General features: G+C 40.2%; 1 protein-coding gene across 3 annotated transcripts in view; it reads right to left on the reverse strand.

Moving 5' to 3' along the window:
• The window catches only part of DACH2 (dachshund family transcription factor 2), a 664,401-nt gene that overhangs the window by 13,221 nt on the left and 633,724 nt on the right, over positions 1-17,456 (reverse strand). For all 3 annotated transcript variants that reach the window (XM_006082802.3, XM_006082800.3, XM_006082801.3), the window contains 2 exons: positions 13,011-13,157; positions 9,909-9,974 (listed from right to left, as the gene is read on the reverse strand). In XM_006082802.3, the coding sequence (XP_006082864.1) occupies positions 9,909-9,974; positions 13,011-13,157 (213 nt within the window). The remainder of the gene's footprint in view (positions 1-9,908; positions 9,975-13,010; positions 13,158-17,456) is intronic.

The raw sequence follows: 17,456 nt of genomic DNA on the forward strand, positions 1-17,456 counted from the left end.
AAGAAAATGAGAGAAATAGTTCTTGGGGAAGAAAGTGAAAAGAGGCTATCAAATGAACCTTACAAGGGGGGAAAATCTGCTGCTTTAGAGAAAAAATTCTTCTGTGTAAGGGGTATGTTGGAGCCTTTCCTACTCTATGATGGTGGTTGCAATAAAAGTTTTTCTGGGCATTAAAAGGCTCCTACCCTTACAAGAAACATTTAGGAAGAAAAAGGACCCACTTCTCACAAATTCTCTAATGTCTGACATGCTATATAATTTACAAGAGAACATTTCCACTTTAAAATGGGAATATTAGAGTGCCTATGTATGTCTTCCAACACAGTAAGAGACACCAAAGGAGAGGAAAATTAATGATTAATGAGAGTAGGGCAAGAACTAGTTTGTGGGAGTTAGGAGAAATTCCTATAGAGAAATTCTACCTGCTCTCTTTTTAGTTTTTCCTGTCATATCACATACATGGAAATAAATCACATGTAATTTATAATCTCCAGTCCCCTTACTTGCTCCTACCATTAATTTCATTGCTATTTTATCAAATTCCGCAATGACAGTGTTAGCCCAATGGTATAGTTTGCAATAGATTTTGGCATGGCATCTTAAGATTTTTTGGAGGAGTGTTGTTCTAGGTTTCCAAGAAAGCAGCAAAGAGAGAAGATAATAAGGATGTTGCAAATTAAGGAAGAGTATATGCTGTTCAGATTGATTTTGAGATAATAGATAAGAATATACATATTCATATAGATTTTATAGTATAAATATATGTTAAATATTATATATATTATATATATATGTTAAATATTATATATATAATACCTTAATATGCAAATAGACTGAATGGTGGAACAACCGAACAACCGGTCGCTATGACATACACTGACCACCAGGGGGCGTGCATGAAACATGGCGGCCGTTGGCAGCAGGCAACTGAGTGAGGAACATGGTGGGCATCGGCTGCAGCTGGATGGTAGAGCAGGTGAGCAGAGGCACCAGACCAAGGTAGGGCACCGGTTGCTGTCATCAGGGCAAGCCTCTGGTGGTTACTGAAAATTCTTTGCTCCCACATGCCGTGGTCCTGCCTGGTGCTCACACCTGCTGCCAGCGCTGGCCCTGTTCGCACCCACAGCCAGCACCAGAGCCACTGCTCACACCTGCTGCTGATGCCTGGCACCAGTCCTGATCACTTGGCACTGTCAGTGGGTGCAAGCATTGGCTACTGGCCCTGATCGCCCCTGAGGGCTTCTCCACCTCCCCCTGCTCCTGAGGGGTGATCGGGGCAGCAGCTGCCACTCGCACCCACTGACGGCACCGGCCCTGCTCGCACCCGCTGCTTGTGCCGGCCCCAATCGCTCCACGCTGTCAGCAGGTGTGAGTGGGGCTGGCATCATCAGTGCATGGGAGCAGCAATGGTGGGAGCAGGGCTGCAGGCAGAGAGGGCAGCACAGGTCGCAGTGGGAGGGGCCAGATAGGGGTGCAGAGGATGGGCTGAGACCCACCCCTGTGCCCACCACAGCCTAACAGCCCACAGTTCCTTTCAAGGTGCATGAATTCATTCACTGAGCCTCTAGTATATTATAAATATATGTATATTAAATTATGCTTTAAAATATAATATGTGTGTTTTTAACATTGTGATGTTAAAATTGTGTCTGCTGCTTTTAGAGTCAAATTATACTTTAGTCACTTTGCTTTGAATTCTTCCTTGACACCTTAACAAAGTTCTGAATAGATAAGATTATGCATTTTATATTTTGGATTGCTCAGTCTATAATTGCTGAATAAGCTCCCACATTTTTTTTAAACAAAAGTGATTCAAAGGGAAATTAAATAGGTTTATATTTTATATCAAATTTTGGTTACTTTTGACATGTAGGTTGGATTTAATATATACTTATGGAATGTTAGCAGCAAAAAAAGGAAAAAAAATTACTTAAGATTCCACCATATCTATGGGAAAAGTAGAGGCCCAGTGCATGAAATTTGTGCACGGAGGGGGGGTTCCCTCAGCCCAGCCTGCACCCACTCCAATTGGGGACCCCTCGGGGGATGTACGACCACCAGTTTAGGCCCAATCCCTGTGGTCAGACACCCCTTTCACAATCTGGGACAGCTGGTTCCTAACCACTCACCTGCCTGCCTGCCTGCCTGATCGCCCCTAACCCCTCTGCCTGCCTGATCACCCATAACTGCTCTCCCTTGCCGGCCTGATCTCACTCCCAACTGTCCTCCTCTGCTGGCCAATCTGGTTCTGATTGGTCAGTTTCTATGCCAGTCAGCGACTCTGGGCCTATCAAGAGTGCCTGATCAGAAAGGCAGGGATGATCAGCAGCCCCAATGGAGGCCTGGAGAGAAATGGAGGTGAGGTTTTTGGCCAGGTCAGGATAGAAAGAGAGGCAAGTTCTGATCAACGGCTGCTATAGAGGCTATGGGTCAGACCCTGCTTCTCTTTCTGCAGGCCTCTCTCCGGGCCTGATCCGTAGCCTCCTACGCAGTCAGTGCTAGGTCAGGGCACCACAGCAACCCAGCACTGACTTCTGGTCTGGTCTAGCCTTCAGTAGTTACAACCCTGGCTCTTTATTATATAGACTAGAGGCCCGGTGCACAAAATTCGTGCACTCGGGTGGTCCCTCGGCCTGGCTGGCACCCTCTCACAGTCCAAGAGCCTCGGGGGATGTCCAACTGATGGCTTAGGCCCACTCCCCCTCCTCCCCCCCAGCCTAAGCCATCAGTCGGACATCCTTAGCGCTGTTGGGGAGGTAGGAGACGCTCCTGCCACCACTACTGAAGTTGCCAGCCTTGAGCTTGGCTTCTGACTGAGCAGCGCTCCCCCTGGTGGTCAGTGTGCATCATAGCAACTGGTCATTCCACCATTCGGTCAATTTGCATATTAGCCTTTTATATATATATATATATATATATATATATATATATATATATATATTTCTGTTGGCAACACAGGTAGAGCAGAACCAGAAGTTGAACAACAATCTCTCTCTACACACACACAACCAACAATAGCACCGGCTCCCCACTCCCTGGACCCCATCTTAAGCTAACCAGCTCTGGGCCAGGTGTAGAGGCTAATGACTGTCTCATATCTCATGGTCACTTTTTTCTTGTAAATATCTTGTAGGCCCATCTAAGTCAGATTGCTGGCCCATTCTGGTCCTAGTGGAGGTGGAGGATGTGATAGTTTATTGCTGAGGTAAGATGTCCTTAGTACTTAATTCATATGCTAAGACTACTGGTGCTTCTTATACTAAACTAGAGGCCCAGTGCACAAAATTTGTGCACTTGGGGGGTCCCTCAGCCTGGCCTGTGCTGTCTCGCAGTCCAGGAGCCCTGGGAGGATGTCCGACTGATGGCTTAGTGGGCCTAAGCCATCAGTCGGACATCCTTAACATTGCCTCAGAGGCAGGAGAGGCTCCCACCACTGCCGCTGTGCTTGCCAGCCATGAGCCTGGCTTCTGACTGAGCAATGTTCCCACTGTGGGAGTGCACTGACCACCAGGGGGCAGCTCCTGCATTGAGTATCTGTCCTCTGGTGGTCAGCATGCATCATAGTGACCGGTCATTCCACCATTTGGTCATTTGCATATTAGCCTTTTATTATGTAGGATATGCTGTAGATGAGGTCCCCTAGAACCATAAGAAATGCAAAAAGTTCACTGTTAACTCATTCTTGAATTGCCCCCATTTACAATCAAATTGCCCCTGGCCATGGGGTGTGTGCTGCATTTTGGGAACCAGTGAGCTTGACACTTTTCCTCTCTGAGCTTCATTTCTGAATACATATGCATATACCATGGGGATTGTAATCTCTTCTCCGTCTACCTCACTGGGTTGTCATGAGGAGGTTCTGAGCTAATAAACTTGGTAATGTTTCATCAAGTAAGTGATGTCTAAGTGGGAAGGAATTGTTATTTTTAAGCCCATGGGTACCCTTGCAGATAGCAGGTGCTGATTAAGGGAGGAAGGTATGATTGTTTCCTGGGACTGTAGCTATGGAAGCTTTGCAGAGGGTTCCGCAGGCCTCAGAGGGGCGGGCTCTGGCCAGCAGCCCTGTAGCGGTGGTCATCACTGAAGGCGCTGGCAGGGGGCGGGGCGTTAGGGGGTCGCAAGAGGGACAGCAAGGACAAAGGGGGAGTAACTGTCAAATCTTCCCGCTTGGCGCCATTCTTTAAATTGTACATGGCTGTTTCGCAGCTCTACCTGCTCAGGGTGGGGCTCCAATCTCCTGGAGGGGGGTGGGGGCCAGGCCAGGGCGGAGCCAGGCGGGCTAGGAGGGCGGGTTTAGCTGTGCCCCCAGCGAGGTTCAATGTGCTTCTTCTGCAGAGATGGTGCTTCTGCTGTGGGGGAGGGGGGAAGGGTCTGACCCTGGGAGGCCACTCAGGCCTACTTCCACCCGGGTCTGGAGTTGTAGGAAGGGGCCCCAGCAGTGGCTGGCCATGGGCCCTGGGGGCGCTGACGTGTGGTCGCCAGCGTGCTATTGTTGTGGGCACCCCTGGTGGGGGTGGAGGGAGAAGGGATCGAGAGTCGGAGGTGCGGGCTGCAGCTACCCCTGAGGCTGGGTCTTCTCCCCATCTGATCAGCCTCCCTGTCCCCTTGGGGGTTCAGGGGCTGGGGTAGGGTGTCCGTGCAGGGGGATTGGAAGAGCTCCCTGTGGCCATTTCCTTTTCCTTCTTTGCAGTCTGGGTTCCTGCCAGGCAGTCTCCTCAGACCCCTGGGAACTTGGCTCTGTCCGCCGGCCCCCTGCTGCGCGTGCATCAATATGCAAATTGGTTGTTATGGGGACACCGTCACGGACAAATTAGCATATTACCTCTTTATATGTATAGATGTCAGAGGAAATATATATTCCAGTGTTAAATGTATATTCCATGTTAAATGTATATCCCATGTCAAACATGTAAGCAAAAAATCAATTATAAAAAGTAATCATAGAGTTTGACATTACTCTTGACAAAGCAGTTCTTAGCTTTTTGTCTAGTTTTGTTTCCCCAACAAATGCAGTAGCAGAAACAAGAGCAATGTGTCACTGTGTCCTTGTGCTTTATGATGTTATCTCCCCTGAACTTTTATTTTATTTTATTACTAGGAAGTTTGTGAAGGCTGCTGTCTGTTTTCTAAAATTTACAAGCTCCATATGCTGGGTTTGTTTTATCTATTATTAAAACAGAGATGTCAATTTTCAAAAATTTAATAAATATTTACTATCAACTGTACCAATAGCCCCTACTAATGATAGAATCATACAAAAGTTAACTAAGGTATAAACATGCAAAAGGGAAGTCTCCCTGCGATCATAAAATGATGTTATTTTCTGTTCAGCAATTCATGTTACTGCTGTTCATACTAATTAATTAAAGGAGCTGTTGGTGTAATGTGCAAACAGGGAATCTGAGAAACTGAGAGGGCTTTTAGGTCTCCAAGTGAAGGTAAGTCAATCTGGGCACGGGCAATCAAATGTAATGAAATCACTTGTCAGTGCTAAGCTTGCAAAAACTGTGAAGTTGGACTAGGGAGTAAAAGGATTATAATTAGATTTCCAATAGGATAATAACTAAATGGCAGAACACAGTAAAGAGAAAATATTACTTTGTTAGCTAATGGCACTGCTATTTAGTTTGAGATTTTTATCAGCGCATTTGTAGTTGTGTTAACTTAATTTGCTTTTATCAGCAAAAAATGCACTACTCAAATGGTACTTGAATGTCATTTACAAAAATCATTGATCTGAAGGTGCACCTACTGACACCTGGTATGTTTATTTTATGTGAAACGGAGATTGGTTGATAAGATGGTTGATGTGCTGTTCTGCAGGTCTCCAACGGAGTTATGGAAACCTAGGTAGGAGGATATTAGTATATATATTTCACAAAATTCTTCACCTCCAGCAATAGTGGACACAGCCATCAGAGTATGTAGGTATTCATTGCTTGATCACCTTAAAATATTTAGGAAGAGTTGCTATCATAGACTGCTAAAATACAAAAGATATGGAAACCCTTTTATCAGATGGTGGTCTATGTACGATATCTTGTCTGTCAAACAACATCCAAAGCATAAAAGACATCAGATAACTAAGCTAATTCGATTTCTAATAGATGTATTAATACTAGTACATGGGCAGTTTATCTGTACTGAAATCCAAGTGGAAATTATAATACACTGTATATAACTTTATTCCTTCTCAGGATGGTTAAGCAACATTCTTCCAAGTCCTTTTTAAACTCTGAAGGAGATGTTACAGTGATACTAATTGAATTTCAAAGGGAAAGCACTAGGTAAATGACAGATTTCTATCCAGCAGAGCTATTGACAATAGGAAGAGAAAAGACATCACTGATGCTGGAATTGTTTGCTTGTGATGGAGAGGGGTTTTGGAAATGGCATTAGGCTAGCATACAGAAGCTGTACTCATAAGTAATATTAGGAAATTATCTTCCTGTTTAAAAAGTGGGTAAGTGAAAAAGATGAAAACAGTATTAAAATAGGTCACAGAAGAAAAGCACTATAATGCACAAGAGCAAAAGTATTAGGAAAAATGGAAAAACAATGATTAACCTTACATTTTATTTTTTCCAAGCATTATACATTTTCTGAAGTTCATACATACATATAAACATAGTCTTGAAATTCTGAGAATCTTAAATAATAAGTAATACTATTGAGATTTTTCAGGTAAATTTTAAATTGATTAATTTTATGGATTATACTTAAAATAAGTTCTAATACTATTTTCAGAAACCAATATCCCTAGCTAATAGAGTAAATATTTTGTTAAAATATTTTATATATTAAATTGTGATTCTACTGTCATATTAACACACTGCATTCATTCTATAAGTTGATGATAGGAACTTTATTATACTATTTAAATTCTGTCATAAGAGAGGTGAGAATATGTGCCTTTTCATTTTTGTCATGTTTACAAGAACATTATTTAATACTAGAGGCCCGGTGCACAAAAATTTGTGCACTCGGGGGGGAAGGGGGGGGTCCCTCAGCCCGGCCTGCGCCCTCTCGCAGTCTAGTATTTAATATAACATAAAAGATAAATGTTTAGGAAGGTAATTTTACCCACCATATATTTACAATATTAAGCACAAATAGTTGACAATTTGATTTGTCATTTGAAATAAAAAATAATAAAAGTTAATTCCTTAAGTCTAGACCAGTGATGGCAAACCTATGACACGCGTGTCAGAGGTGACACGTGAACTCATTTTTTGGTTGATTTTTCTTTTTTAAATGGCATTTAAATATATAAAATAAATATCAAAAATATAAATCTTTGTTTTACTATGGTTGCAAATATCAAAAAATTTCTATATGTGACACGGCACCAGAGTTAAGTTAGGGTTTTTCAAAATGCTGACACACCGAGCTCAAAAGGTTGGCCATCACTGGTCTAGACAATAAGGTGGTGAAGGCCTGGGGTGGGGGTTGGGGCGGGCTAGAAGGGGTCAATGGGGGAAAAGGGAGGACATATGAAATATTTTCAACAATAAATATGTTTTAAAAATAAAATAAGTTCCATCTCAAGCCTTTTAAAGATATACCTAATTATTTTATGCATAGCCAGCAATGACTAGTAGAACGTATTCAAATTATACTTAGTGAAAACAATTATTAAATGTGGCCTCCCTTAATCACAAGTTAATATGCATAAACCATTTTTATAGGCTCCATTAAAATTTTAAAAGTATGCCAAATAGATAGTGAATGTACCTTTTGCTTATATCACATAACTGACCTCCCATGAATAAAATATCTGGTGTTTGATGCATGGAAATAAAACCTTTAGGACAGTTCAAAAGCTTGTATTTATATCATAGTGGGGAAAGATGTTGATACTGTGTACTAAAGCCATCATATAAATTAAACACATAGTGATGAATTGGGAATCTATAATAACAAAAGTGTAATATGCTAATTAGACCAGACAGTCGAACGACCTTCCAGACGTCATTCCAGACATCCTTCTGTATGAAGCCACCTCAGCAGAGGCCAAGGCAGAGGCAGTTAAGGGCAATCAGGCAGGCAGGCACAGGTGGTTAGGGGCGATCAGGCAAGCAGGCAGAGTGGTTTAGGGGAGATCAGACAGGCGGGTGAGCAGTTAGGGGTGATCAGGCAGAAAGGTAGAGTGGTTAGGGGTGATAAGACAGGCAGGTGAGTGGTTAGGGGCAGTCAGGCAGGCAGGCAGAGGCAGTTAGAAGCGATCAGGCAGGCAGGTAAGTGGTTAGCAGTGATCAGTCAGGCAGGCGAGTGGTTAGGGGCATCAAGCAGGCAGGCAGAGTGGTTAGGGGCAATGAGGCATCCAGGCATAGTGGTTAGGGGTTATCAGGCAGGCAAGCGGTTAGGAGCCAGTGGTCCTGGATTGCGAGAGGGTGCAGGTCAGGCTGAGGGACCCCCCCCGCCATTGCATGAATTTCATGCACCAGCCTCTATTATAGAATAAAGCATAATAAAGATACAACCCATTGATGGTAAGTTTGGTTTACATCCTCCAGTTCCAAAGCTGGCCTTACATTTCACTCAAATGAGAAGCACAATCAAACTCAGTGCTCCTTTAAGACTGGGTCTATATTTGTATGTCACAGATTCAGAAGGGATCAAAATGATTCATGTTTATTCCATCCTGCCTTGGTCCTTATATGTGGTGGTAACCTCAACTAGTAGTAGCCAACAACTAGTGGATTTCCTTCATAAATTACACTGTGGTGAATGAATTGGACAAACAATGAGTCCCATCCAAATTGACTTTAGTCACATAGACAAAGCCTATAAGTTGAGGGAAGAAAGCAGGAAAGCAAAAGTGGGATAAGAGACAGAAAAGCTTTATTGAATGAGCTAAGCATACATGTTTTCATACCTACTAATGTGCCTAGCTAATGCATTAGTTATGTTTAGCCAGCTACATTATCAGGAGATCCATGAGCTCTGACACTCCTGATTTTGTAAAGATGACATGCAAAACTACATTAATGAGGGTTTCTAAATTTTGTAAAGGTGCCCCATAAAACGGTAACTCTCAGATTAACCCAAATAGAACTTTTGGTCACATCTAGGATGTTGCTTTCACCAGAAAGTGTAAAGCACTGATTACTCAAACCTACAACAAGCAATATATTCATAGTCATCCACCTTTTTGAACATTAGGAAGCCATTTTCTCATGGAGATGCCTTTTTTATTAGAGTGAGACATTTTTTTTCACAATAAATATGAAAATAAATATAATCAGCATACAAGGGGCTAGAAAACTGCATTAAAATCATACCGGAAAAACTCCAGTGGTCAAAATGTTTTAGGTGCTTTTACACTCTAGTGAGACTCTATATTGATTTGTTTCATGTATTTTCTTACCACTAAATATTCGTATTTAAATGATTTAAGCATTTACTGGAATCCTGCAAATCATAAATAACAACTTGTGCTCTTTTTTCCATATTTAGGCAGTTTCTAAAATTATTGAAATTTAGCATCAAAATTTAAAGGTTGATAAAAATGTTGTCCAGAACACTTAAAATATCAATTGGTTATGATTATTGTACCCGTGGCTTTTACAAATGTTAGTGAGATTTTTAAAAGCATATTATGTATGCTACTAAAAGGTAAATTGTATTCACATTTATGCATTTTTAGAATATGCCTAGCATATAAATGTACATCATTTTAATAGTTAAACATACAATAAATTTGCTCAGATTATATATGTAAAATATTAGTTTATATACACACATGCATGATTATTTGTAAATAATCTTCCTCTATCATAAAATAAGAAGAGTTAAGCTTATTCATTTTACTTAAATGAAGAGTATGAATATAGGAGCTTATCCCTGCCCCACCTCTAGGGGTCATGAATTAAGCAGTTATAGAGAGAAATTGCCATTTACTGTACCTTGCATAGCAGTACTGTCATGAGGAGTCCCGTTGTTTTCTATTTCAATATCTTCAATCCCAGTATCTGAAAAAAGTGACATTCAGGATTAAGGTACAATTCTTTTTTCTTCTGATTCCTTTTAAAGTGAAACCTATCAGTAAGCCAGTACTTTGGTCCTATACATAACACAAAAAAATTGGATGGCATGTTTGTTTTTGTTTTCTAGATGTATATTTGTTTTTTTCTTAGGAAGGAGAGTTATAAACTGTAGCTGAATTCTACAATTGGGCATATATCTTCAGCTCTATAGTAAATACTTCTTTATGCATTTCATTCTCTAGAGATAAATCTCAGAAAATTAATCAATCCAAAAAATCTTCTTAGACTATCAGGTAACATGCCTTGACTGTGGAATATCTAAAAGATGGATACAATTGCATAAGTGGAAGTGCTTCATCCTGATAGTATACTTTTCTTTTGTAAAATGTGATAGATGATGAGATTATCTCTATGCTAAGCACTCATGAACACCACAACACAGTTTACAGCTTGTGGTCTTGATTTAGTATAGGCTCTAATGGCAAAGGAATACATGAACTGCTTAAAAATAACCTGAAGAAAAGAAACAAGGAGTTGGGTTTTTATTTTCAATTTTAAATATAAAAAGTAATTATCTAAAATTATTCATATACATCAAGTAGAGCTTAATATGGGCATTTCTGCATATAGACATTTGCTCAGACACATTTTTGTAATGTGATAACAGATGCCAGTGTATCACCCATTGCCATAAGGGATGCACTTGACAAGGAAATTATCTGAATACAAGGTACCCATCATACTTATAAACAGCTGCTTTTCCTTTACAATTAGGAAAACTGGAGCTAGAGTGGAGATCACTTATGTTTGGATTTCTAAAACGTTTTTTTTTTTTAAACAAAAGCCAAACTGCCTCAGAATTATAAGTTTAGGACCTCAAATAATAAAACTGCACAGAACATTTCTTCTATTGCTGGTCAGAAATTATTTTTAAGACTGAATAAGCAAGGATGCTGGTTCCTGCTGTCTGAGATATCCCATTGTGTGAAATATTAATGTAGTATTATTATTTACTTTCTCTGTTCTTTGTCTCAATGAGGCATGGTTGATATGAGCTAATAATTTGGCACTGTATATCTATTGATTGTGAGCAGAATGGTCCAAGAGAGTCATAGTAAAAAGAGGAATTGAACTTTTGGAAAGGAAAGAATACAATTAAACAGTTGTAAAACTCCATTATTCATTCTTAGTATAGGACACTGACGCACCCCCCTTTTAGTTAATGTGTATGTAATATGTCTGTAAGGGGTATGTGTAAATATGTACATAAAATCCTTAAGCTTGTCCTTGTTATACACACACTAGAGGCCCAGTGCACGAATTCATTCACGGGTGGGGTCCCTCTGGGTGGCCTGCAGGGATCGGGCCGAAACCCACAGTCCAATGCCACCTGCAGCTCCTACCTGCTGCTTCTGCTCATCCTGGCCCCACTGTGCCTGCCACAGGCTCACCCAATCAGTCCCAATCGGGAGAGGCTCATGCTGGGGCAGTTGCACTTGCCAGCCATGAGCCCTGCATCTGCTGTCCTCCCAATGGGAGTGGCATGCGGGATCGGGCTCAAACCTGCTCCCTGACATTCCCCGAGGGGTCCTGGATTGTGAGAGGGTGCAGGCCAGGCTAAGGGACCTCACTGGTGCACGATCAGTCCAGGGAGGGACCACAGGAGGGCTTCAGGGCGTGTCTGGCTCATCTCACTCAGTCCCGATCAACCAGACTCCAGCAGCAAGCTAATTTACTGGTCGGAGCATCTGCCTCCTGGTGATCAGTGCATGTCATAGCTACTGGTCAACCAGTTGACTGTCTGCCCCCTGGTGGTCAGTGCACGTCATAGCGAGTGGTTTGGCAACCTTAGCATATCATTAGCATATTATGCTTTGATTGGTTGTTCAGTTGTTCTGCTGTTCTATTTGCATATTACCCTTTTATTATATAGGATATTAGTTAAATATAGGAGTGGTCAATGTGCTATGAGAGGAGAATCTGACTATTCTATGAGATGAAATAATGTTGTTGAGTTTCATAATTAAAAATTGAAATAAGCCTGGCTGCCATGGCTCAGTGGTTGAGCATTGACCTATGAGCCAGGAGGTCATGGTTTGATTCTCAGTCAGGGAACATGCCTGGGTTGCAGGCTTGATCTCCAGTGTAGGGCATGCAGGAGGCAGCCAATTAATTATTTTCTCTCATCATTGATGTTTCTATCTCTCTCTCCCTCTCTCTTCCTCTCTGAAATCAACAAAAATATATTAAAAACTAGAAACAAAGCACTGGCCAGTGTTGCTAGGTAGTTGCCAGGGTTGTGGGTTTGATTCCCACTCAAGGGTCTATACCTGGGTTGCAGGTTTGATCCTTGGCCCTGGTCGGGGCGATTGCTTGAGGCAACTAATAGATATGTCTCTCATATCAATGTTTCTCTCTGTCTCTCTCTCTCTCCCTCTCTCTCCTCCCCTACCTCTATTTCTTCCACTCCGTCTAAAAGATCAATGGAAAAAATATCGTAGGGTGAGGACTAAAAAATAATGGAAACAGAAAAGTTTGGAATTAAGAAATTTCATAACAAAAGCACCTCTTCTCAAAGGATCTCCTGGGATTTACTTGGAACATCCTTTTTCAACCAGATGCTCCTTAAACCCTAAACACTGATGCCATCTGCTTTAAAGATACCAGCATTGTTTAGTTCATTAAAATAGAGTACACTAAACACCAACGTATTTTAACATTAATGGACCTGTAACACTTACATTTTAGATGCAGGGAAGTTATTAGTACTACTTTTTTTCTATTGCAAAAGCCAATAGGATTTCTTGTTATTCCTAAACTATTTATCTCCCAGAATACAGATTATTTTGACAGATTTAATTAATGACCTAAATCACTTGGCCTCACATTGATTTTTAATAATTCATGTACAAAGTCCTTTCCTTCTTTCCTTCCATCTTTCTTTCTTTCTTTCCTTTTTTTTTTTAAATGGGGTTTTGCTTTGAGTAACTTGAATGTGTTTAAGTCCAAATCAGACCTTACCTTTCAACATCCTCAGGCCACTGTCATTACTAGTGGTTTGTTTGAGGGCTTGTTCCACTTGCTCCCGACGCTTTGATTCAAATTCCAAAGCTTCCTGCAGTTTTCTCTTGGATTTTTTCTCCTTCTTCAGGCGCTTTTGCATGGTAGCTAAAATGTGAAAAGCTAAAGAGCTTACAATGCCTTGGTCAGTGAAAGAGAGTTGTCAATTTTGATGGATAATAAACTACTGATAGAGAGAGAGATATAAATGTATCAGTCAAATATGATTAGCTTCCTTTGATTCCAGTTCTCATTAGCTCAGCCAAGTAGTGCTCAATCATAACACTGACTTATTTTTGCTTTTGTCTTTCTAATGTGTATGCTTTTTAATATACACACTTTTGTATGGTGGTGGGAGTAGTGCTGGAGACTTGTTTTCTATTTTGACTAACAACATGCTTTTAATAATAGCATTAAATATTTTAGAAAGCTCTTAAGAAAGACATTCTTATTATTTATCAGGATATTGATATTCATATTTTAAAATGTAAAACTGATATGTTTTTTAAAATTTAAAGTTTCAAGCATATTTTTCCTATCTATCTATCTATCTATCTATCTATCTATCTATCTATCTACCTATCTATCTATCATTTTTCTTTCTATCTATCCATCCATCCATTTTAAAGAGAACAATTTTTGGCAACCTTTAAAAGCACAACAACATTTTTTTGTAAGCAGAAAGAGCAATGAAAGCTAAAAAATAACTCTACCTTAACTTGCAATGCTTTACATTTTGGAACTCAAGAAGAAAAAATCATTTTATGTGATCCCAAGAAGGAATTTATATGCTGAGATGGACTACCCATGATCAACCAATGACCCAAATTTTATGGATAATAAGAGCCTAACAGCATTTGCAGAGCTTGCTTCTGTAAAGGGGACAACTGGCTGCACCCAACCTGAACCTGCAGCTCGCTCCTCCTGTTTGAACTATACTTGAAAACACTGGCAGAGACTGAGAAATATGGCTCTGGAGTAAGGACCACTTTCTCCTCATTGAGTGTCTGATCATGTGGCCCCCATGAATGGGACACAATAGCCACATCCTTCTGACCTCAGTCACACTACACTAACAAGCCCGCAACCTATTGAAGGGTCAGTGAGTTGTGGTCAGACTGGATCCACTCTACATTCTTTCTTTGGAAGGCTCTGGGGGAGGACCATGTAACCTCAGGGTAAGGTGGAGTAGCTGACAAATGGAGGTGAACCTCAGGGAGCCTCAGACAATTTATATACCTGCTCCCAGCACTAAGCTAGTGGAAGCCAACACTTTTACACAAATTGGCCACTCCCACACACACCCAGCCCCAGTAGATGCAGCCATAGTGAATAACATGGTAGCTCCAGACAGGTAGCTCAAAGCTGATTACATACAATATTTGACATTAACCTGTACCTGAACCCCACCCAAGTAAACCCAGAACCAATACAACCTGAGTGGACTTCAGAACACACCAGAGCTGCACCCAACTAGCCACACAAGCAGCACACCAAAGAGGGATTCCAGCAGGCACCAGACCCTGCTGGGAACAACTCTGCTTTGTGGTGCAGTCACTTTATAGTGTCTCCTATATGATGATCTAGATTTATCCTCATATTCAACCAGCCTGAAGGGTTAACTCCACCCACAAAAGGCCAACAACACTCAAGTCGTGATTACTACAGGAGGGTACCCATAACCCACAAAAAAACATTCCTGGAGCATTAGGCTCAGGTGATCTGGAAGATTGTGCCACTGAGCCCAACAAGATACCTTCGTCATAAACCCATTATAAGAAGTTTAGGAGTCATAGCAGATATACCTAATATACAGACAGAATGGAGAGACAAAAAATATGTCCCAAATGAAATAACAAGAAAATTCTCCTGAAAAAAAATAAATGAAATGAAAGCAACAAAAATACCAGACACAGAGTTTAAAATAATGTTTATAAGAATGCTCAAGGACCAAAGGGCAGAATAGATAAACTCAGTGTGGAATTAAACATAGAGATATTAAGCATTAAAAAGGACATAGGAACTGTAAAAAAAGAACCCGTCAGAAATGAAGAATACAATATCTGAAATGAATGTATTAGAAGGAATCAACATCAGGTTAGATGAAGCAGAGTATAAAATCAGCAATTTAGAAGACAAGATAACAATAAGCAGATACACAGAGCATCAAAAAAAAGATAATTTAAAAAAAATGAGGGAAGTCTAAGAAACTTTTGGGGCAACATCAAGCATAACAACAACTGCATGATAGGAGTACCAGGAGGAGAAGAGAGTGAGAAAAGGATAGGGAACCTGTTTGAAAAATAATGGCTGAAAACTTCCCTCACCTGGTGAAGGAAAAAGTCACACAAGTTCAGGAAGCACAGAGAGTCCCAATGAAGAGATCAACCAAAGGACTTGTATGCATACATATAAGCATAAACAATGGATACAGACACTAGAGGGGTGAGGGCATGTGCCAGGGGATGGGAGAGCCCTGGGGGAGGTCAATGGGGGGAAAAAGGGACATATGTACTACTATTTGTAATACTTTAAACAATAAAAATGATGAACCTAAAGAGGCCCACACTAAGCCACATTATAAATCAAATGGCAAAGATTAAAGACAAAGAGAGAATCTTAAAAGCAACAATAGAAAAGCAGTTAGTTATCTACAAGGGAGCTCCCAAAAGACTGACAGTTGATTTCTCAACAGAAGCTTTACAGGCCAGAAGGGATTGGCATGAAATATCCAGAGTGATGAAAAGCTAGGAGTTACAACCAAGACTACTCTACCCAGCAAGGTTCTCATTTAAAATTGAAGGAAAAATAAAGAGCTCCCAGACAAAAACAAAAACAAACAAACAAACAAACAAAAAAATAAAGGAGTTCATTATCACCAAACCAGTATTGCAAGAAATGTTAATGATCCTGCTTTAAGAAGAAGAAAAAGAATATATACAGAGAAGAATATAGGTATAAAAAATAAATAAGTACCTATAAATAAGAAAATTGAATGTAAATGGTTTAAATGTTCTGATCAAAAGACACAGGTTAGCGAAATGGATAAGAAAACATGACCCATTTATATACTTTCTATAAGAGACCCATATCAGAGCAAATGATACACAAAGACTGAATGTGAAGTGATGGGAAAAAAACTTACATGCACATGGAAACAAACAAACAAAAAACCACCTGCAATAATAATACTCATATCAGACAAAACAAAGGCCATAACAAGAGACAAGGAAAGTCCCTACATAATATTAAGGGAATGTATCCTACAAGAGGATGTAACCCTTGAAATATATGTTCACCTTAAGTATATAAAGAAAATTTTCTTGGACATTAAGGAAGTGATTGACAGAAATACAGTCATAATACAAGATTCAACACCCCAATGACATCATTGAATAAGCCTTCCAGACAAAAACTCAATAAGGCAACAGCTACCTAAACAAAACACTGGATCAGATGGATTTATTTGATATTTACAGGACAATTCATCCCAAAGCAATAGGATATACAATCTTCTCAAGTGCACATGGGATATTCTCAAAGATAGAGCACATGTTAGGACATAAATAAGTCAATAAATTCAAGATGATTGAAATTATATGATATGAAAATAGTAGTCAATTACAATAAAAGAACTAAAATCATTCAAACACATGGAGACTAAATAACATGTTTTTAAACAACGGGTGTGTTAAGAAAGAGATCAAAGAAGAAATAACTGGCATGGCTCAGTGGTTGAGCAATGACCTCTGAACCAGAAGGTTGAGGTTCAATTCCCAGTCGCACATGCCCAGATCGTGGGCTTGATCCACATTGGGGGGCGTGCAGGAGGCAGCCAATCAATGATTCTCTCTCATCATTGATGTTTCTCTCTCTCTCTACCTCTCTCTTCCTCTCTGAAATCAATAAAAATATATTTAAAAAATATCCAAATGGCCCTTGGCAGAAAAAGGGTTCTTCACCCCTGGTCTAGAATGTTAAAATAACTCAGGAACTCTCATGCCCTTTCATAGCTTACTAAATCTTCAAGATACAGGTTCAGATGTGAGCATCAGGAAGTCTTCCTCAACTATCTACCCACTCACCACCACCAAGCTATACTAACTAGCCTTTCTCTACATAACCGTATATACTGTACTTCATTGCTCTTGCCACTTTTTCTTGAAATTAACTGGTTAGTTGTGCTAGCTCTCTAAAATGTAAATCTCTCAAGGAAAGGAACTGAATTTTATTTAACTTATAACCCCAGAATCTAGATTTGTTAGATTATCTACATACAGGTAGGTGTATTTTATAAAATTGTGGAGAACACTAGGAATATTCATGGTTCCAAATCTGCAACTGGAATAAAATGCATATCTAATTCATTGTTTTTATTATGAAAAAATAGATTAAATATCTTACCTT

The sequence above is a fragment of the Myotis lucifugus genome, unplaced genomic scaffold (assembly GCF_000147115.1).
Source record: "Myotis lucifugus unplaced genomic scaffold, Myoluc2.0 scaffold_4, whole genome shotgun sequence".
Lineage (NCBI taxonomy): Eukaryota > Metazoa > Chordata > Mammalia > Chiroptera > Vespertilionidae > Myotis > Myotis lucifugus.